The sequence below is a fragment of the Tiliqua scincoides genome, chromosome 5, assembly GCF_035046505.1.
Source record: "Tiliqua scincoides isolate rTilSci1 chromosome 5, rTilSci1.hap2, whole genome shotgun sequence".
Classification (NCBI taxonomy): domain Eukaryota; kingdom Metazoa; phylum Chordata; class Lepidosauria; order Squamata; family Scincidae; genus Tiliqua; species Tiliqua scincoides.
Window position 1 is genome coordinate 75,128,866 of NC_089825.1, and position 22,534 is coordinate 75,151,399.

Consider the following 22,534-nt stretch of genomic DNA (forward strand, 5'->3'; position numbering starts at 1 on the left):
GGTAGGATTACTAGTGCACACAAAGTGCCTAGATACTCTGAAACACTATGTAAATACTATTATTATTACTTACTTCCAAGTAAATAGGACTTTGGTTGAGCAGTATAGTACAATTTATCATGTGAATGTCCACAGGCTCAAGTCTCCAAATTTCAATTTTTCAACACTGTTTCAATATCACCTGAGAAATGTGTTTGGAACAGATGTAATTGCAAACAAGATTCATCCTTCTTTTGATGCTGTCATTCTCTTAATGATAAACCTCTAAATAATCTGCTTGTATCAACTGGATGACAGACACTCCCTTAAAGATCCTTACAGTGGGCACAATTCACTTTCCTACAAAGCCAGTAGCCAAATGGCTCCATTTCAGTAAGGCTTGGATTCCACTCAAGTGTATTGAGATCCTGTAAAAGTTAAGGGAATGAGCTACTGTCACCATATAACTTGGGAATAAGCTGCCCTGGCTGAACACAGTGGTACTCTTCCTGAGTAAACATGCTTAGGATCTCCCCTGGGGGCTGGAGATAAGAATAGGCCCTCAGTTTGGCTGTACTTGTCGTAAGAGGCAACTAAACAACCACCGGGCAGATGGGACTCATTAGCCTGGGAAGGCAGCTCATCTGAGAGAAGGAAAACTCTGATCCCAAACCTCCACTGCCTTGTGGCTATGGAAAGCAGTTATGGAAAAGGCTTCAGGAGTCAACCTCGAGGCAAAATCCAGAGCCAGAGCTGGAGTCCCTGAGGCAGTTCATGGCTGAACACAGTCACATTCTGGCAACTCCTGCGACGCCGCTGGAATCAACCGTATTGGCTTCTGCCTTTCCATTGGACCATTTCAGTGACGTGGAGAGGGGGGATTTGCTGCATGGGTAACAGCCTATCTTCCACACCTACTTTACCCAGGCTTTGCGCACTGGAGAGGACACTCTATTCCAGAACCACCATTCAGAGCGTGATACCATAGTCTTCCGAGACCGAAGGATGCCAACAAAATGCTTAGGATTGGGTTACATAAATGGCATTTGAATGTTGCACTCTGTAAATTCAGGGGGAAAGTCTTGTTGATCAGGGTGTGCTGCATTTGATTCCAACTTGGATTTTTAAAACATTGGAATGAACAGTATTCAGACATTCCCCAATGGAAGGCTGAAAAGTATTTGCAAGGTCACTTGTGAAAATGACTCTAGGTTTGTGGGGCTTACAGACATGTATTTATTTCTTCATTTTAATTCTTGGTACCTTACTTTCAAAGTGGCTGATAAACAAAATCCAACAAACATATCATGTAAATAAATGTAAAGAAAAGAATTAAGGCTGCAATCCTATCCACACTTACCTGGGAATAATGGGGCTGGATATAATGGGACTTACTTCTGAGTAAGCATGCATAGAATTGGGCTGTAAAGCAGCAGCCACTGAAATATAATGACTCCATAGAGTCACTCCATAGAGTCAAAAGCCTTTCACATTTACAAAAGAGGGGGATTAAAGAGGGAGCCAGTCCTAATTCCCTTAGGAGGGAATTTCACGTGTAAAGTGCCACCAACGAAAGGTTCTGTCTCTGATACCAGCCAATTTAATTTCACTCAGTAATGGACCAGAAAGCAAGGACTCTGATTCTGTCTCTTCTGATCTGGATGACCTCTTCTTGCTGGCTTACCATAGACCAGGACAGGGTCTACACGCAGTGGTTAAAGTCTTCAAATCAAAAAGAGAGGGGCTGGAGGAGCAAACCCTGCCTGGAAGCCCTACCCCCCCGTAGTGCAGTGATTTTCAATGTTTTACGTCTCACGGCACACTGACAAGGTACTCAAATTGTCAAGGCACACCATGCTGTTGGTGGGGGGGCTCACATCCCCCAATGACCCTCCCACAAACTCCTGCGGCACAGTTGTAGGCCATTCTTGTGTGCCACGGTGCAGTGGTTGCCCTAGTGGTTGCCCTAGTGAATTGCCAGAATGTGTGTGGGTCCTGATGATGAGAGCAAGTGGTGAGAGCGCACTGCACAAGGTCAGAGACATTCCTGCCTATGAATTCTAGCCTTGTTGCAGCCGGGTTGATCGATGAATGAGGGTCTTGAGGCTCAACTCACGTTAAGCCCCTAAGTGGCGGTGAAGGGAAAAGCCCCCCTCGAAGTCAGCTGCTCGCTGGGGCTCCTCACACCTGGCAAGCCAGAGAAGCAGCCTAGCGCCTGCTCTTCGGAGACAGACTGCCCCTGCGCACGGAGCTTCTCTTGCGCGGTCCGTCCTCCCGCGACGGCAAGGCAGGTGGCAGCAGGCGGGTCGTCGACGTCGTGCCCGGGTCAGTTCCGGCCGCCGCTCCTCCAGCGCAGCCTCCGCCCCGACCCGAAGAGTATAAAGAGGAGGGCGGAGGAGGCTCAGCCGAGACAGGCACCTGGCGCGCCAGCAGCGGCTCCGCTCGCCCGCCCCGTAGGAGCTCGACTCAGACCAGCAGGGGGAAGGGATGGCCCGCGACAGTCTCCAGAGCGCCCTGGGAGTCCTGCTGGTGCTGGGTAAGCAGTGCGCGCCCCCCCCCACCGCCGCCGCGCGGCTCCCTTGCTCTCGGGCGGCGCTGTCCAGCACGGAGCTGCCGGGGAGACCCTGCCCTTGCCAGGAGAGGTGCGCGCCGTGGGGTGGCCGGCGCTCGCCGGGCAGGCGCCTCTGCAGCCGCGCCGCTGCTCGTCGGAGGCACCTGCAGCCGCTGCGCTTCCTTTGCGTGAGAGGGAGGCGCAGCACCAAGTGGGAGCCGGAGGGCCGCTGCGAGTCCCGGCCTGCTTGCGCGCTTTCCACCTCACGCTCTCCGGGCTGCTGCGAACCGTCAGCCCAATGCGAGGTGTGCCTACTCAGAAGTAAGTCCCATCAGTGTCAATGGGGCTTACTCCTGGGAAAGTGTGGCTTGGATTGGGCTGAGTCTCTCTTTCAGCCCAGGCAGCTGGGATAAGAAGCAGACCCCGGGCACTGACCCAAGTGACACTTGCCCTCCTTCATCACTGTAGCTCCAGGTAGGGACCTGCCGTGGGTGGGGAGCCAGGGGAGGCAGTGCCTCACCACCAGAGTCCTTCGGAAAGCGCCATCGCCATGTGAGGCGCCCAAGCACCCGCAAACCATGCACTCTGCACCCCTTCCCTCAGTGGGTTGTGGGCACCTCACACGATGGCAGTGCTTTTCGAAGGACTCTGGTGGTGAGGCACTGCCTCACTGCATCCCCGCCCACTGCATGTCCCTGGCTCCAGGCCTGCCTGATCCTCCCCCTCAAGAGTGTGTTTCTGTGTAATTGTGCATGCCCTGGCTCAGGAGTCTGGAGACCAATTCAATGGCTCCACTTGCTGTCTTGATCAGAGTTGTGTATTGGGATGACAAGGGTGGGGAGGAGGGAGTCGTCCACAGGAAGATGCCAAGAGCTGGGGGGGTGCCTCCTCAAGGAGATTCTGGGGTTTGTAAAACCCATCTAGAGTGGCAAGGTGGGAGTGAGGAGATTGTGCTCCTTGGATCTGATCTGTTGATCTATTGCAGTGTTTTTCAGCCTTCGGGTCATGACCCGAATGCAGTCACAAAGCCTCAGTTTTGGGGTCATGGCAACTTATGGGAATGAGAAGAGAATGAAGACCTCTGGACACCAGGTCAAGGGGGAAGCATCTGGTGTACCCCTTCAGGTACCAGGAGATGGTGCCCCAGTCCTGCTCAGGTTCTTAGCAATTGTGCTAGAATAGCTTTCACTACTGCTAGGCTTCACGGTAATTTTTTCTGCTTTCTCTAAAAAATTTGGAGTGCCAGAAAGCAGAGCCCTAATCACTGAACCCCAAAATGGGTTTCTTGTAGCTAGTCCTGCTCTCCAAGACTTTCTGGTACCTGAGACAGCACACCAAATGCTGTTCCCTCTTATCTGGCCTCTCCTTGCCTTCCCTGGATTGCAAAAGGAGGGGGGGTGGAGCAGAGGAGGAAGTGAGGAAAGGAAGTGGGGGGGGAGAAGAGGAAGTGTGGAGGAGAGAAGGCTCTCTGATGCTCAAGCTCACCACTCTTTTCTCCTCCTCCAAGTTTCCTTTGGAAGCAAATGAGAGAATAGAGGTGGGCACTCCCCAGACCCATCTGTTGCCTGCGGTTATTGCCTTAGTCAGCCTCTTGGATAGTTGGCCCTGCTTATAGTTGATGCAACTTTTGTCTATGTTCAGGCAAATTCTCTGTGTGTTCGCACAACCTTTGGAAACTGTTATTCCTTTCATGATTCACCCCAGACTGTAATTTCTCTCTCTCTTTCTCACTCACACACTTTTGTAACAGACAATTTCTTTTTTCAAACGTTTGCAGTCATACAAACATGGAGAATCAGAATTTCTCTCCAAGAATTCTTTCTTCAGGTCACTTGAGTTCAGGAGGACCTTTGGATGCCTTTGTAATCATTTTATTATGGTGTTAAACTTCACTCTTAGGAGGTCAAAGTTTATGTGAGGAACAAACCGGGTAGTGTTGGCTTGTAATAATCAAACAGTTAAAAGGCTTTGCCTCACATGTTCAATTTTTTCTGTTATCGTGAATGCAGTTGCAAAACTTCTCTGAAAGTTTGATGCATTGGTAAAGAGTAACTTCTTGCCTGTTCATGCATTCCATTCCAAAATCTGTGCATACTTGCAATAACAAATATGTGGTTTCCACTGGCTCTTGTGCAGCTTTTGAATCATTTCAACAAGGGGGGAAAAGCTCTCCTGGATTGTGGTCCTGACTAGTTTCTTTAGATTATTAACTCTATGTGGTACACACGACATTCAATCCTAACCCCTCAGCAGTTTACAGCTTGAGGAAGCTTCTGAGCTTAGTACTGCCCCTGTATGTCCTGATGAAGTGGCGTGACAGGGAGATTGACAAGCCCCACCACATTTACCACCGCCTCCATCTCCTTCCATCTGAGCCTGCCCAGTGACTTCACCTGCTCAGAACACAGAAGTCTGCGCAGTTGGGGGGGGCGTCATATGAGATTAGTACGTGCCCCCCCCTGTCAGAAGTTGGACTGCCCTGGGCTAGAAGATCTTTTACCGTCTCTGGCTAGTGTGCCAGCTGCACCCTTACCTGGAGAAAGTTGATCTGGTCATAGGTATTAATGCTATAGTGTCATCCAGGATGTTCTAGTTGGGGCTTAAATGGTAGACTTAGATGGTAGACTTGTTCCCATGTTCAAGGGAAGCAAGATGGCACAGATGAATTCTGTCCATATTGGCTCCCACATTGGTGGAGTCTCTCAGAACAGTTATGAATGTCCTCTTAGCCATGAAGTGCTTTGCAAGTCTAATAGTTTCCTCCTTCAGTTGCAGAGTGACTTGCCCAAGACAAGGACAGATTTTCTTTCTCTCTTATGGTTGCCATTCGCTTCTTGGATGCTGTAGAAAAGCTGTTGGAAACAAGCACAAGGTGCTAGCAAAATGCCTGTCATTTTGTTGAGCAGTGTCTGTGTGGAGGGACAGTTTGTATATTACAAGGACCCCTGGGAGAGATGCAGAATGTGTCTGTGTGCTTTGAGTAGACAAAGATAACTGTACATTCACAACCCGCTTGCCCTGGCAAGTTTTCTGTCAGTGATCTGGGTACACTGGAGGGCAGATTTTCCCTCACTATAGTGACCCCAACTACAGGTTTTGTGTTTTTTTCCCCCTTCAAAGGCAACTATTGGCAACTATTCACCTATATGGAAGAATGTAGAAGGGGGTCCTGGGGCCTGCTCCCTAGTGGAGCCCATTGATTGGAAAACCAAGCCAGCCTAGTGTAGTCTATAGGCTTGTTTCTTGGCTGTGCTGGAATGTGATTGGAAACTGAATTGATAGAAAAGCTTCCAATGTTTGTCTGAAGTGAACAGATGTACGTATTATGGTGTGAATTTTGCAGTCCTTTGTAATTGAAGCTCAAGGTAAATCTTTTCATCTGGCTGCTGCTCAGCATAGTTTAAGGTGGGGTAATAAAAGATATCCTGGATGTTGCACCAAGATGTGAGACATGGAAATGTCATAGGCCTGCACCTCTGCTCCCCTTTTCACAAACGATTTAAGCTGTTTCTGTCCAATGTTGCATATGTGCAACAACGACCAAATGTGTGCACCTGTGGGCCGGGCAAAAATGGGTTAATTGAGCGGTGAAATGACCCAAGAGTTGCATTGCCAGTCACCCTCTACCTAGTGATTCTGAGCTTTTTCTCAAGGAAACTCTTGATTGCACCTCCTTAATTACAGGGCAGGTGTTTCTTCACCTGCCAAACTCATTTCAACAGGAGCTGCTCAGTTTCTGTTTTTTTTTTTTTTTTAACACCAGGCTGGGTAATTCCCTGCCTCTGCATTCCAGCCTTTATACAACAGTCTTCCATGCCAACATATGAAATTCAGGCAAGGCAGAAAAAGACTCTTAAGGATGCTACTGAACATGTTGTACTGCTGTTGGGAATATTTTTTGGCACAGGTTGTGGCCATGTGCAACTTAAAGGAATGTGGGTCAGTCTTAGCCTAAGTTGAGAGAGCCAGTCTTGCCTGCACAGTCAACTCTTGGAATGCAGCAAGCACTGTCAGGCAACCCTGTCAATTTACTGATTGCAATTCCCAAACAGATTAAGCTGCAACACTTCTTTGCAAGCCAGCTTAAATTCACTGAAGCCAAGGGAACAAGTGCATTTCAAGTGCAATTATCCTGGTATAAGTGACTGGGGTCCAAATGAAAAATAGACTAAGAGCCCAATCCTGGGCTCAACACACCGGCTTACCGCTGGGCGAGCACCCATGCTAGCCCAGCACTGGGCTAGGGCCAGGCGGGCGTCCGGCCTCTGCTGCTCAGCAGTCGCATGGACTGCCAAGCCGCAGCACAGTAAGCAGGGGCAGAGGGTAGGTGGGGAGGAGGCATTCTGGGGATGGGGGAGGCAGGTGCAGGGTGGAAAGAGGGTGGGGGAGAGGCGGGGAAAGGGCATGTTGGGAGAGTTAGAACAGACAGAAGAAAATATTTCTTTACCCAGCGTGTAATTAGTTTGTGGAACTCTGCCACAAGAAGTAGTTATGGCATCTTGCCTATCCAGGGAATAGGGAAAGAGGGAATTGGACAAATTTCTGGAGGAGAAGTTCATTACAGGTTACAAGTCATAGTAGGTATGTGCAAGCTCATGGTTTTAGAGGCAGGCTGCCTCTGATTGCCAGATGCAGTGGAGGACACCAGGCAGCAGGTTGTGTCTGTTGTCTTGTGTGCTCCCTGGGGCATTTGGTGTCTTGTCTTGTGTGCTCCCTGTCTTGTGTGCTTGGACACACAAGGACACATAAGGACAGGGAGTCCTTGTGTGCTTCCTGGGGCATTTGGTGGGGCGCTATGAGATACAGGAAGCTGGACTGGATGGGCCTTTGGCCTGAGCCAGCGGGGCTCATGTTCTTTTGAAGTAAGCGGGGGGAGGGGTGGGTCATCCTGTCTGTTCCTGTGGGCCTCGGCGCCCTACACAAATGCCTTTACCTTACCGCCAACCTTTTGGTTGGCAGTAAATTGAGTAGCCCCATTTTAGCCCATTTTGAGTAGCCCCATTGTGGGGCTACTTCCCTAACCTGTCCCCTGGAGAAGGGGATGAAAGTGCCGCCTGCACTTTCAGGCGCTGTTTTCAGCTGTTTTCAGTGCCGCTGAAGCTGCATGCCATGGGAGCTCAGGATTGGGCTGCCCCTCACCTGTCCTTTCTTAGTGTTGCAGAATATGCCATTCCCCCCCCCAGCCGCTCTTACAAACTACTAAAAATATAACCTGAATAAACAGAGAAAAATGTGATTTTTTTTTTTAAGGTCCAGATTCAGAGAATTTAGTGAAACCAGTTCTAAGTTTTCCCCCTGAACATTTTTTCCAAAACAGCAGCTCTCCCCTGCTATATGGCATCTTGAAGGAAATGTTCAGGTTCAGGTGCTGCCTGGAGACTGTACCCCCTGCCTCTCAGGAACAACCTGGCTTTAGTCATTGGCCAGAGAACAAGCAGTTGTAGGGACCTTTCTGTCAAAAGCAGTCTTCTCCAACAGTCCTAGGGGCTGCAGAGATAAGAGGAAAGCACAGAACTAATAGCCACTAATAACTGCACTAATTCTGTCCTAACAAGATGATCAATATGGGAAGATCAACTTGGATCCAACTGCATGTGAACGCTTGCTCATGTCTCCCACATTGTTCTGCCACTGTCAAACCAATCCCCCTTCTTTAAATGTTCACTCCCCGATCCTTGTGTATCTTGTCTTTTCATTTATAAAATTGAGGGCAGGGCCTATGTCTCTCTTTCTGATTGATGTGAGTATTTGAGAAACAATATTGGTCTAAAACAGGGGTGTCCAAACTTTTTGGCAGGAGGGTCACATCATCTCTCTGACACTGTGTCGGGGGCCGGGGGGGGGGGAAGAATTAATTTACATTTAAAATTTGAATAAATTTACATAAATGAATTTATTAGAGATGGAACTTATATGAATGAATGAAGGTGTTGCAGTAGCTCAAGGCCTATAAATGCCTTGCATAAAGCAAGGCCAGCCTTTCCTTTTCTGCCACTGCTGCATCACAGATGTGAAACAGCAAGTAATGGAGGGAGCCCACGTCCCACAGCTCAGATGAGAGGTTGAACAGTTGTCCTCATGCTGAGAGCAGTTGCATTGGGTCAGCATGGGCTCCAGCAAGTCTCTGGAGGGCCAGAGGCCTAAGGGCCTGATTGGGAGCCCCTGAGGGCCGCAGGTGGCCCCCGGGTTGGGGTTTGGGCACCCCTGGTCTAAAAAGCAGCTGGTGGTGGGATCAACTTTTGAAAGATATTTAAATAGCTTCTTTGAATGCCCATGAGAGAGAGAAAGTGGGGTATAAATGTGTAAATAAATACATATTTTATTTTTCACATTTTTTACCTTCCTCTAAGGAGCACAGGGTGGTGTGACTGGTCCAAGGTCAAGATATCAAAGCTCCTTGTGTGAGCCTAAGCAGCTCTTTGAATTCCAATCAAAATTAAGGTACAGGTAGGACCTTGGTATCCACAGGGGATCCGTTCTTGAACCCCCCATGGATACCAAAAATTGTGGATATTTTCAGCCTCATAAGCCCTCTGAAGGCGACCAGAGCTGTGTGACCAAAGGGGACCTGTGTTGAGCCAGCTCCACGGATATAAAATTCATGGATAAGCAGGCTCCATCTGTAATTATTTTAACTATGTACTTAAGAAATGTCTTAAGTACATATACTTAAGATATGCAATATATATAATGTTGCATATACGCCACAGGGGCCAAATGTGGGCTGGGCAAAAATGGGTTAACTGACTCTTGTGGCCATGTTATAAGGAATAGTACATCAGCTGCATTCCCAATTAGGGTCAGTTAGTGCCTTGAAGAAGTAATTTGAGTTGAATAAGTTATTCCACTTACTACATCCTAAAAACTCTGTTCAAATATTTCCATCAAAAATATAGACCCCTATTTATGTGTTGATAAGGAAAGAATACCAGTGGAATATCTGCTTCATTAATCCATCTATACCAGTGTTTCTCAACAAGTGGTATGGGTTCCCCCAGTGGTACTTGAAGTGGTTTCTGATGGTACTCATTGGAACCCTGGACATGTGCCACCTGGCAGTGAGGTCAGAAATATGAGACAACCAACAGCAGTTAAAGCATGCTTTTTCATGCTCAAAAAAGCCCGCCCATCCACCCTGGTGTTTGTTGTATCGCATCTGGCCTCCCAACCCAGAAGTAACTGACAATGTTGTCATCACCAGCTACTTCTGATGGTACTTCCAATAGGTAGATCATGTGAAGTAGTACAGCGGGGGCAAATGTTGAGAAACACTGATCTATACCCAACTTATGAGGTATACCCTCTGAAGGAAGAAGACCTATCTGACACATGTAGATCCATACCCCGGTGATCATTAGTTGTATATATGATGCTCTCCACTAACCCCCAGTCATATGTGGACAGGCTTGAACATAGATATGCACTATCACTCCCTTCTGTAATTAAAATTGCTACTTAAAAACCTCAGTGGTGCTCAGTCACATATGAACTCTTTCAACAGGAGTCAGTTACCACAATGGTAATATGCACTCATAAAACAATTGTGTATGTGAAACCATAAACGTTGCATTCTGGTTGTTGCACTGAAGCCTTGGACTGAGTGGTTGAGCTGGTGTGATGTTAATTTTCACAAATGTTCCATAACATCACACCAGATGCTTTGGGAACAAAGATAATGGCAGCAACATGTTCACAACACAGCTTCTTTGAGAAAAGGAAAAGCCATTGCCTGGGATTTAAACCTGACACCAGCCCAATAGAAAGGATTCAGTGGCAAGGCAGGTGAAGGAAGGTGAGATGCAGGAATTTCAGGGAAGACCAGGTGGACGAGACTGTGGTCAAAGGGACATGGGAATACCAGGTCTAGATCTGAAAGGATTCCTGTGACTCTAAATGTAGCACAGAAGGGAAGACTCTGTGAGCTAGGGATTAAGAAATGATGCAGTGGAATTGGGATGGCCCTGAATGTTACATTGATTTGAACTAACCACTGCAGTCTCCTGGTATTTTAGTACAGTCTCACTCCAAGGACTGTCTCAGCATTCACTGGCTGACCTTGAAGATCCACTGCAGCCTGCACTGAGTAGTAATACTAAATTCCACAGTGCAGCCCTTCCTTTGCTAAGGAATATTTTTTGTTCATCACAAAGAGCCAAATGCACAACAGCAGTTACATTCCAATACAGGCAGGCTGCTTGCAGAGCAATGCAAATTTTCCTGTAAAGCAGGACGGTGTGTGGCACTAACATTCCACCAACCCAACAAGAACTCTAACTTTCCAGTAAGGACATAAGAAGTTGCTGCCCTGTCACTTGTAAAGGATAAGATAACAGTATTTGTACAATGACCCAAGTAGCCATTTACATGCAAACAGAACTCCACCTTCTTCAGACTTTGTTAATCCATTTGAGGCACTTGAGAACAGTGAGGGAGATAGAGGCATGTTAAACTGCCAAACTTGCAATGATTAAAAGAATGGCTGTCCCTTTTCCTCAACAAAACAGATTCCTTATCTGTTCATGGGATCTCCTTTACCTTCCCATTAACGTCACTGGGAATGTATGAAGGCATGGTTGAGATTCAAAAAGCAGCTTTGTTTTGGAGCCAAGAAACCTATCCAAGAGAATCACACCAAGCATCCTTTCATTTACTGCATGCTTGGCTGTTGGTGCCCAAGGAAGGGACATGTTGCTTGAGCAGGATGATTTTCAGTATCTGGGTCTTGTCTCTTTTCTTTCCACCAACCCCCATTCCTGGCACTTTAAGCAGCATCTCTGCCTTCAATACCAGCATCCTTGAAATTCTTGTGACCTCCCCCCCAGCATAAAAAGTCAGTTCACTCCAACCTTACATATTCATATTCCTCTCTTGATGCCTGTAGCATAATGAGATGACTTGTGTATGGGGCTGTACCCAAACTAGAGGTCAGGTGAATATTCTCAAATGAACAATTTTGGCTGAATTTAGGAGTTATCTGCAAAATGGGCAAACTCCTCTCAATCTTTTGTGGTGGGTGAAGCTGAAAAACTCAGTGGCTCAGTGAAAAAATTAGGCTGACAGCCACATTTCTTTCTCCAAAGCCCTTTAGAATGGTACTACATGACAACATTGTGTCACTTTACCCAGAAGTCCCTGTCAAAGCAATTTGTGACTTCTCTTCTCTCTTGCATTGGAGTCTGCCACTTACTTAACTCAAATGCTTCTGTCGGAGCAATGCTACTTAATCATGTAGCATCATTCTTGGGGGTTCATGGTGGAAAAAAAATGTTTATCACTAGTTAGCAGCTGCCAGGAGAACTCCCACACCAACCCTGTGAGTTTCCCCCAGTTTACCCTGAATTACATCTCGAGTTCTAAAACTCCCGGAAGCACAACCAGCCCCATGCACACAAACACATTTTTTGTGGTTTGGGATGGAGAGGGCATTTTGGGGCAGCCCTAGCACAAGCTCCCCAGGGGAGAACTTGCATAAACAAAGATGGTCTCAAAACACAAGATCCTTTTGAGCTAGTTGAGACATTCAGCTGTTCACTGGCCACAAAATGTTGAGGAACGACACCATGTGAGAAGTAGTCCTTAAACCCATGCAAATAGTCAGGAGGGTTCCATATTGTGTGTGCTGACTGGCAGGGTACCCTGCTTGTTTCATGCAGTAATTAGCTACCACAAAAGCCATTGAGGCTATTGTGTGGTGTGTATTTAATTCTATTGCAGGGTGGTGGCTGATACTGAGTCAGCAGAAAGCATTCCATCTGCTGAGTGATGACTTCCCACAGCTGCCTAGATTCCCTTGGAAGTTCCCCATTCGTCTACCAGCAAGAATTCTTGCTGTTTCGCTTTACTGCGGAGTCTTTATGTGGTTTGAATTTTGAACCAGGCTGCTGGAGCCTCACAGTCAATTTATAATGCATAGCTCCTGCATGCTTTAAGAATGCAAACAAGCCTTTTATTTCATAATAGCTAACATGCCTGCATGTGCATGCATGTTTGTGTTTATATCTGTTTTCGCATAAAAATAGTTTTCTCTATCACAATACAGAAGCCAAAATAACATGGATATTTTCTCCTTTGACTGGATTGATGAGATAATTCTTAGGTGGGGGTCAAAGATGGCCGTACAGCTGCATTGAATTTCTACTGGACTTGATTTGATTCGGATACATGTCCTCAAAATACATAGACTTTGTTTTGTTTGCGCCTTCCACTGAGGATCATACCTCTCAGGGCTCAGTGGAGTCTGTACCCATGTCAAGAAATGCCTCTCCAACCTGTAGTCTGATTTGTGGGTTTGTTTCTGTTGGAGTCATTGAGGTGATGTAAGATCAAACACATCTCGGAATGTAACTCCCAATAAATCTTATCAGCACTAATGTGCAAGATGAACTCAGTCATGGGACTATCTCAAAGATCAGGGGCAAGTCATACTTTATATAGCAAAGTTGTTATCTTTAAATTCCAGTGTAAATACAACAACCAACATCAAGACTAAAATCAAAGGCATGCTTGTCAACCTCCTGAACATGCAATGGTCATGTAGCAGAGAATCCCAGCTGGCTGCTGTGGCTCCGTAGGCTGACTGCTGCATAACTAAAAACATATAGCTTTGCTTCACACTTTCACTTCATGTGTACTGCAAACACCCTTGCAGGATACAGTGTGAATCAGCTCTCAGCCAGGGTTGGTACAGTGCTTGCATAAAGAAGAGCCACTGGGAGTGGCATTTGGCACAGGTTCGAGTGACATCTTGTGCTGTCTTTTCAGCTGAAGCAGGATTGCTTTTGAGTACTCACAGGGTAAAAATGACTGACAGCACCATCCTAGGCATGTCTACTCAGGAGTAAGTCCCATTGTGTTCAATGTGACATTCTCCCAGGAAAGTGTGCATAGGATTGTAGCCTGAATTTTAAAATGCTGAAAAGAATTCAGAAATTTCCCCTGCCCTTTATATTATTTAATCGGGCTCATTCTTTTTTTGCAGGCTTGCACCTGTTTCAAGCTGTTCTAAGTACAACTATCATCCCATTATGTGGAATCAATGCCACTAACTGTACAACTGCTCTGGGTGAGTATAATTTGATACTACTTGCTTTCTTAATAAAAACATTGCAAATACATTCAAATGGCTTCTGCTTGTTTACTTAACAGGCACTATTAGCTGTAACACATGCAACTATATTTGCATTGACCAATGGCAGATCTACGTTTTTGGAGCCCTGGAACTTGAAGTGTTATGGGTGCCCCTTTGCAACCAGCAACGAGGTTGGAGTAACGACTATTATCTTCTTCAGTGGTGTTATTCCATGACAGATCACCACAAAATTTTTTAAAAAATCTAACCACTACTGTAACAGTAGACCCAAAATTTTTAAACAATGTGGACTAAAGTCACTTCTGGGGCCCCTCTGGGATCAGTTTAAGCTTCATTAGTTTCATAGTAGATCCACCCCTGCACTTAAGTTTAAGCTGCATTAGTTTCATAGTAGATCCACCCCTGCACTTGACTCTTTCCTTCCACTGTTCTGTCCTTCCTCTGTGAAAATGTGTCTTGTAAGTTCTTCAGGGGAGGAACTTCCATGTAAACAGTCAGACTTTTGCTGTTAAGAATGATGAGTAATGGTTTCATGTGAAAATTTTCATTGATGGATGACCTTCAGTTTGTCTTCCCATTGCATGGGATTCCACAAACATTCCCACAATGCATTGGTATTGCAGGAGATCAGACAACACCATTGTTCTATATTTCATCACTGGTGTACCTGGGGGTGCAATGGTGCACTGGTGTACCTGGGGGTTCATCAGGGGGCAAATGTCCTGGGCAACACCTGCAAGGGGGTGGCACTGTGACCCTTCCCCCACTGCCATTTTTTTCTTTTTTTTTCTGGGCATGTTTTTGGGCACATTTTAGAGGTCTTGGAAGGCCTTTTAAGGGCCAGGCAGCCTCCCCAGTCCCCAAAAGACCTTGAGAGGCCTTCAAAATGCTGAAAACAGCGCTTCTGTTTTTCCACAAAAACCAGAAGTGACTTTTTCAGACAGGGGTGGCATTTTGCAATCCTGACCACAGGCAGCACCAAGGCCAGCTTCACAATTGTATTTCATGAAATACTGTGCACAATATAGTGTCAAATTCTATTTTTCCAGGTCAGTGTCCACTGGCCCTTAAAAGGCCTTGTTATCATGACTATCAAAAAGATTGTAGTTAACTGGCTGAAAAAAATAGGACTTTTATGCTTTATTTTCATTTGCTGTACATAACAATACCTGCACAGATACGTAAAAAAGGTACTGAAAAGAAAACTTTATTTAAAAATTGACATCCATTATTAAGACTATGTTATATTGTGGAAATGATTTCTGATATTTCATCCAGGGGCATGCTGCAGATGGTCTGCAAGTGTGCCGCAGGAGTTTAGGGAAGGGTCATTTCCCTAGGGTGGGGTAGTTTAGGGTAGGGCCATTAGGAGAAACCCCCCCCCCCACTTCCCTGGCAGCATGGTGTGTCTTGTCAATTCTCAAAAACGTGATGATTGACAATTTTAACATCTTGTCAGTGTGCTATGAGATGAAGGGGTTTGGAAATTGTTGCTCTGGTGTGATGGCAGTATCCGTCTCAATGCTGTTTCTGGAGCTGTTCGGCCTTGCTACAAAACACGGGGTTTGGTTCAGACTCGCTTTTACAGGTATCAGGTAAGGCAGAATTCAGCCAAAATTCATAAATGGGAATCTTTGCACAAAACCATTAGATTTGTCATTTGGTTGGCTGCCTAATATTCACTGATGGTCCCATATACATATTAGATTCACCACAATGCAATTAACCATTTAAGGGCACAATCCCTGAACGCTCTCCTGTGCTCTTGGGTTCATTCTTTTCCTTCTAACCAATTTTGTACAAGAAACTATGTCCATGGATTGTGATCTAAATTACTAGATGTTGTAGTAGGGCCATACCAGAACAAAACAAAAAGGAGAGAAGAACCTCTAAAGTGCACAGAAAATGGACTTATTTTGCTGAACCCATTTCAGAAACCTTTATTGAAGGCACTGAAAATGAGAGCACTGTTGTGAAAAGAGTTCCCTTTTTGCTGGACAAAGTAAATCTATTTTCTGTGCTCCTCAAAGGTTTTCCTCTGCTTTCTTTGCCCTACAGAACTTCAGACACCTTGCAAGATCCAGATTTTTAAAAGCCAGAGGTTGTTTTTTTTTAGTATAAGGACCTTAAGTAATGTTAGTAAATTTGTATCCAACCAATTCCTGTTAATAAATCAATATAGCTCCACCTTGCTGTATTGCACCTTGCAATACAACCACCTTGCTGAAGCTAAGTGAGGGCCCAATCCTATCCACTTTTCCAGTACTGATGCAGCCATGCCAACAGGTCTTGTGCTGCATCCTGTGGTGGACAAGCAAACAAGGTGGTCTCTCCAAGGTAATGGAATGTTTGTTCCCTTACCTCAGGGCTGCATTGCAGCCGCATCAGCACTAGAAAGTTGGATAGGAGACTCAGCCTTGAGTCTCTGATTGGTAAGAACTGTATGGGTGACTTTCTGGGAACCCCATATATGCCACCTTGAGTTCCATGATGAAAGAAAGAAAGATATATTAAGGTAATTTAAAAAACAAAACAAAAACATCAATTGAATTTTCATGGTCACATCATGAATTTTAGATATCCTAAAACAATTCAGTGTTTGAATTCTTTTTGTTACATTTTTACCCATCCTTTCTACAAGGCACTCGGGGTGGAGCAAATTATTCTACCCCTCCCATTTTATTCTTACAACAGCCCTGTGAGGTAGGCTAGGCCCAAACCATTCCTAATCCATCACTACAACACACTTGCACTCTTGCTCTAATGCAGGGGTGCCCAAACCCCTGGGGCCACTTGCGGCCCTTGAGCCTTTCAATGCGGCCCTCAGGGAGCCCCCAGTCTCCAATGAGCCTCTGGCCCTCCGGAGATCTGTTGGAGCCCGCACTGGCCTGACGCAACTGCTCTCAGCATGAGGGCAGCTGTTTGACCTCTCACATGAGCTGTGGGATGAGGGCTCCCTCCACTGCTTGTTTCACATCTGTGATGCAGCAGAGGCAGCAAAGGAAAGGCCCGGCTTGCTTTGTATAAAAAAAAGCCTTGCTTTTTGCAAAGGAAAAGCCAGCCTTGCTTTGTATAAAAAAAGCCTTCCTTGTATAAAAAAGCCTTGCTTTTTGCATCTGTGATGCAGCAGAGGCAGCAAAGGAAAGGCCAGTCTTGCTTTTTAGCAGTTATAGGCCTGCTAAAAACTTTGGACACCCCTGCTCTAATGGAAAAGCTGATCCTTAACTTTTAAAGTTAAACTGACCGTGAATGGAGATAAGGGAGTACCAAACAAGAAGACTATAACCAGATGTTTTCCTTTCTTCCTGTTTGTGTAGTTCGCACAGAAAATAATCCGCGTGTGGCTCAAGTGGAGATCAGGGGATGCAAGTCTGAAATGCAAGACTACTGCTTCAATGGAGAGTGCATGTATCTTGTGGAACTGGATAAGCACTCCTGCAAGTAAGAGAAATGCTGCAGTATAATGAACTATATTGTCTAATAATTTACACCTTAGCTCTTTTTTGCTTCTGTGTCTGTAACAACACACTGGCACCCAGAAATTATATTTTCAACAGGGGGTTTCCTTGTCTATCTCCCTACCTGCTAAAACATGTTTTGTCTGCTTAATTTCTGCATGTTGGGTTGCTGTTCAATGTGCTAACCAACACCAGTTTCTGAGCAGGCTTTGGTTTGCCCTGTTACTCATTTGCTTTTAAAGCCTACTCATTGACCTGTTTTTAATTCAGCTGTTGTATATTATCTTGGTTAGAATGTGGAATCTGTAAGAAGATGTAGGAGGGCTCAAACTTGGGACCCAAGTGTTTTGAAGTTTCTCCCCATTTCAATGGGAAAGAGTTAAGCAAGCACATGCTCTGCTATTCTATTGGAAATCTTGTTTTGGATGTCTAAGTGGGGTAGGACTAGAGTGGTTATGTGGAGGGGAAAAAAAGAGGAATTGCAGTGAGTTCCTCATTCTTCCCCGCTTCACTACTGTAGTAACAGATCCAGCATCAATGTTGCCTTTTCTAACTCACTCAAAACAGGTTAGCTTTTTGGGTTGCTGCCTCTATGACTTCTAGCTATGTAAATTTAGGCACCTACTAGTCACTGAAAACTGTACTTTTTCCTTTGCATAAGTGTCTGAGATGGGGGAGGCTGCCACTTTTCTTCCTTTGCTTCAGAACCCTGTGTGAAGACTTGCTACGAAGTAGGGGGAGGAGAGCATCCCTTCATGAAGGGCTGCAGAGCATAGCCTCCTCAGGAAGCTATGCAAAGGAAGAGGTGGTGGCAATGGCAGCAGAGAGGACAAAGAAGTGAGCCTAGAAGAGGCAAGACCGATGGCTGAGCCAACGTTCAGTGGGCTGCTGTGCACATTTATCAGTTCAATTGGGAAACCAGGAGAAAACCATTGGCAGTCATCTTATATTACATCCTTCACTGGTGTCTTCACCTTTGCTTGGATCATGCATATAAGACCTCATGACCTGAGTATGCAGTGAGATGCCTTTCCTCCTTTTCCAATCCAGAGAGTGGGAGGAGGAGGAGGAATCGTAGCGGCAAGTAGGTGGATAGGATTGGGCCCTGAGGCAACTACTTCAGTTGGCCTCATGGATGGGTCTGTCCTAGTTTGTAGATATAATTTGTGTGGCTTTCCATCTTCCTGGTGCTCTCTCAACTTGCGGCATGTACTAGAACACAAGCATTATGGCTGATATTTGCTTTTCTCCTTTACCATCCAGGTGTAATAGTGGCTATTTTGGCGCCCGATGTGGCCACTCCAACTTAGAGACCAAACTGCCCCTAAGTAATGAATATGTGACACTCACTGCTGTCTTGATTCTGTTTTTCCTTGTTGCAATGTCAATTGCAATCTACTATTTCTACCAATGGTAAGTGCTTGCTTCCCCTAGTTTTTTATTTTACACATTCCAGAGCCATTACAACCATAACTTTGTAGAGAGAGCTAGACTATGTGACATTTGTGGATAAGAGTTTCTTCACATATTTTTAGGAGTAAAAAATAAAAAACTTCTTAAATGTAAATGCAGTGAACATGTGTCTCATACAACTGCATTTGTTAGAGATCTGGAATTGGCTCCAGCTTGCTGTGGAGTAGCTGCTCTGTGTCAAACTTAGATTTGCTGTTGCAAAAATATGTGCAATAACCCTTAGGGTGCAATCCTAACCCCTTATGTCAGTGCTTTTCAGCAGTGCTTTTCAGCACTGACATAAGGGCAATGTAGCTCTGAGGCAAGGGAACAAACATTCCCTTACTTTGAGGAGGCCTCTGTGAGTGACACCCAACTGCAGGATGCAGCACATGTCACATTGGCACTGCTATGCCAGGGCTGGAAAGCACTGACATAAGGGGTTAGGATTGCACCCTTAGTCGAACACACAGCCCACAGGCTTGTGAAGAGCTCAAAAGAAAAACCGCAGCAAAGATGCATACTCATTCTCTAGTCTCAAAATTTGTATTTGCAATTCTCCATGTTAAACTAAAAGTAGTGTAGACACAAGACTGGCTTTAAGCCAATTGAACCCGTTGCTCCTAAGGGGGCCTCACACTAGGGTAAAAATGAAATATTTGTACTAAATCATTTCACAGTCACTAAAACAAGTATTTTTGTAATCTATACATTTTGTTGGTTTACTTGTCAGCTTACATGTATTCAATTTTATATTAAAATATGCTTGGATTCATTTGGTCCATTAACTTACACCCACTTTTTAAGTGCACATTTTGATTGCTTTCCATTCTACCATAAGGATATAAAGTCTACAGTAAATTTTATTTATTTCTTTGAACCTGGCTTTGAACCTGGGGCCTTGAACCTGGGGCCCTACAAAAAATGCTTCCAGTCCCAAGATCCCAAGATATGAAGGTTTCCTGAGAGCTCTGGGGAATTTCCCCACTGCCAAGACTGGCATCTCATCTGAGGCTCTGGTTGACCTCTGGAATGGGGAAATGACCAGGGCAGTGGATGAGATTGCTCCGGAGCGACCTCTGCCACGTCGCAAACTTGGAGCGGCTCCTTGGTTCACTGAGGAGCTGCGAATGATAAAGCGGCAGGGCAGGCGTCTAGAGTGATGGTGGCAGAAAACATGCGATGAATCTGATCGGACACGGAGTAGAGCTCATTACAGAGCCTATTCCGTGGCGGTGGTAGCAGCGAAGAGATCTTTCTTCTCTGCTACCGTTGCATCTGCTGACAACCGTGCGGCAGAGCTGTTCCGTGTGGTGCGGGGCCTCCTCCATCAGGCCCCTCCAGTAGACCAGGAGGAACACACATGGTCAGCCGCTGTGACATGTTTGCACAACATTTTGCGGATAAAATCGATCATATTCGTTGCAACTTGGGTGCCACATTGACAATGTCTGATGATGTCCCCTTGGCAACTGCTTGTCCAGTGTTGTGGGATTCTTTTCAGCTTGTACAGCCTGAGGATGTAGATAGACTCCTTTGGAGTGTGAGGCCATCTGCCTGCCTGCTTGACCCTTGCCCAGCTTGGCTGATAAGAGCTGCCCAGGGTGGACTGGCTGAGTGGACAGGGAGGGTGGTCAACTCTTCCTTGATGGAGGGGACGTTGCCATGTGCTTTGAAACGGGTGGTGGTTCGCCCCCTCCTGAAGAAGCCCTCCCTGGATTCCATTGTGTTAGACAACTACCGGCCAGTCTCCAACATCCCGTTTCTGGGCAAGGTAACTGAGCGGGTGGTGGCGTCTCAACTTCAGAGGGTCTTGAATGAAGCGGATTATCTGGATCCTTTTCAATCTGGTTTCAGGCCAGACTTTGGGACGGAAACTGCCTTGGTCGTCTTGGTGGATGACCTATGCCGGGGACTGGACAGGGGGAGTGCTTCCCTGTTGGTCCTGCTGGACCTCTCAGCGGCTTTCGATACCATCGACCATGGTATCCTTCTGGGCCGATTGGCCGAGTTGGGAGTTGGAGGCACTGTTTTGTGGTGGTTCCGCTCCTACTTGGAGGATCGGTCCCAGATGGTGGTGCTGGGGGATGCCTTTTCGACACCCTGACCCTTGAGGTGCGGGGTGCCACAGGGTTCAATTCTGTCCCCCATGCTATTTAACATGAAACCGCTGGGAGAGGTCATCCGGGGGTTTGGAGTGGGGTGCCATCAATATGCCGATGACACCCAGCTCTATCTCTCCTTTCCTCCAGACTCCAGGGTGGTGGTTGAGGGCCTGGAGTGCTGTCTGGAGGCAGTGAGGATCTGGATGGGGGCTAACAAGCTGAAATTAAATCCGGATAAGACCGGATTTCCGAACTCTCCTGGTTCGGAAATCCTCGATGCAGGTGCTGGACTACCAGCTTGCGCCTGAATGGGGTTGCACTCCCCCTGAAGGAGCAGGTCCGCAGCTTGGGGGTCCACCTGGACTCGCAGCTGCTCCTGGATTCCCAGGTGGCGACTGTGGCTAGGGGGGCCTTTGCTCAGCTTTGGCTGGTGCGCCAGCTGCGGCCGTACTTGGATCGTGCAGACCTGGCCACAGTGATCCATGCCACGGTGACATCGAGGTTAGATTATTGTAATGCGCTCTATGTGGGGCTGCCCTTGGAGATGGTTCGGAAACTGCAGTTAGTGCAGAATGCGGTGGCCCGTGTGGTTACTGGAGGTAGGCGGTTTGACTCTGTCAGTCCGCTTCTCCAGCGGCTACATTGGCTTCCCATTCGTTTCTGGGCCCAATTCAAGGTGCTGGTTTTGACCTTTAAAGCCCTATACTGCTCTGGGCCAGGGTATCTTAGAGATTGCCTACTTCCGTACAATCCGGCTCGTCCTCTTAGGTCATCAGAGAAGGCCTTTTTACAAGTGCCGCCGCCTAGGGAGGTATGTGGGGCAGCGGCTAGAAATAGGACCTTCTCAGTAGTGGCACCAACGCTATGGAATTCCCTTCCCCTTGACTTAAGAATGGCTCCCTCTCTTGAGACTTTTTGGCGAGGCCTGAAGACCCTTCTGTTTAAACAAGCCTTCTGAGTTCTCGGCCTTTTAAACATCTTTTTAACATCTTTTAATTTTTTACAGGCCTGATTCTGACTTGCTGCTCTATGCTCTTTTTACCTTTTTACTACTTTTTATCTGACTACTTTTTTATGATATGTGTTAATAGGCCTTTATCTGTTTTTAAATTATGTTTTTAATCTGTTTTAACCTGTTGTAAGCCACCTTGAGTCCCTTCAGGCAGAAAGGCGGAGTAAAAATAAAGTTGTTGTTATTATTATTATGTGGACACAGGACAAAGCCAGCCTATATATATGGAGTAACAACAGTACAGGGACCTACACACCCCTTCTGTCCACTCCCCCTCACTTCCTATAGCTCTTATACCACCCTAAAACTCTGAGGAAATTGGAGACACTAGCTAAGCAGACCCCATGATGGATCCTATTGCCTGGAACCTAATAACTCTGCTCTCTTTTGTAAGTCACTCTTTCTCTCTTTAACCATCATAGGTACCAGAACAGGAAGGGGATGCTTGCCGCAAGCCGGAGTTACAAAGTAGTCACTACAGAGACGGAAAAAGATAATAAGCTCTTTCAGGTGTGAACAAAGGGATCCCTGGAAGCCACTTATTTAATATTATTAAATACATATTATATTAATATTTATGTTCTAGCAAGATAATTTCAAAATGATGCTGATCAGAATACATGTACAGGCCAAAGGGCTATTTTAATAAATGTTTTTATTTGTATTTTTTTATTTCTGTACAGCGTTTGATAGTGTAATGTGTGAATGCAAGTCGTGAGTGTGTGTGTGCAAATGTGAGCTGCTTTTATGCATTTTATAAGAAGTGTAATCTCACCACATACTTGGTGCACTGTGAAATACATAATTTTGTATTTTGTTCACTTGAAGAAAGACTGAGTACTTGCGTTAGGATTAAATGTTCTTATCCAGTCAAACTGTGGTGTTTTC

The 22,534-nt window shown here is 46.0% G+C and overlaps 1 protein-coding gene across 1 annotated transcript; it reads left to right on the top strand.

Annotated features, from left to right (window-relative positions):
- The first annotated feature begins 2,440 nt into the window (after window positions 1–2,440).
- On the top strand, window positions 2,441–22,162 carry LOC136654357 (proepiregulin-like). Its single transcript, XM_066631329.1, has 5 exons — window positions 2,441–2,515; window positions 13,509–13,592; window positions 16,937–17,060; window positions 18,341–18,490; window positions 22,069–22,162. Exons 1-5 carry the CDS (start codon window positions 2,467–2,469, stop codon window positions 22,160–22,162), a joined length of 501 nt encoding a protein of 166 aa, XP_066487426.1. The 5' UTR covers window positions 2,441–2,466.
- The last annotated feature ends 372 nt before the right edge of the window (window positions 22,163–22,534 follow it).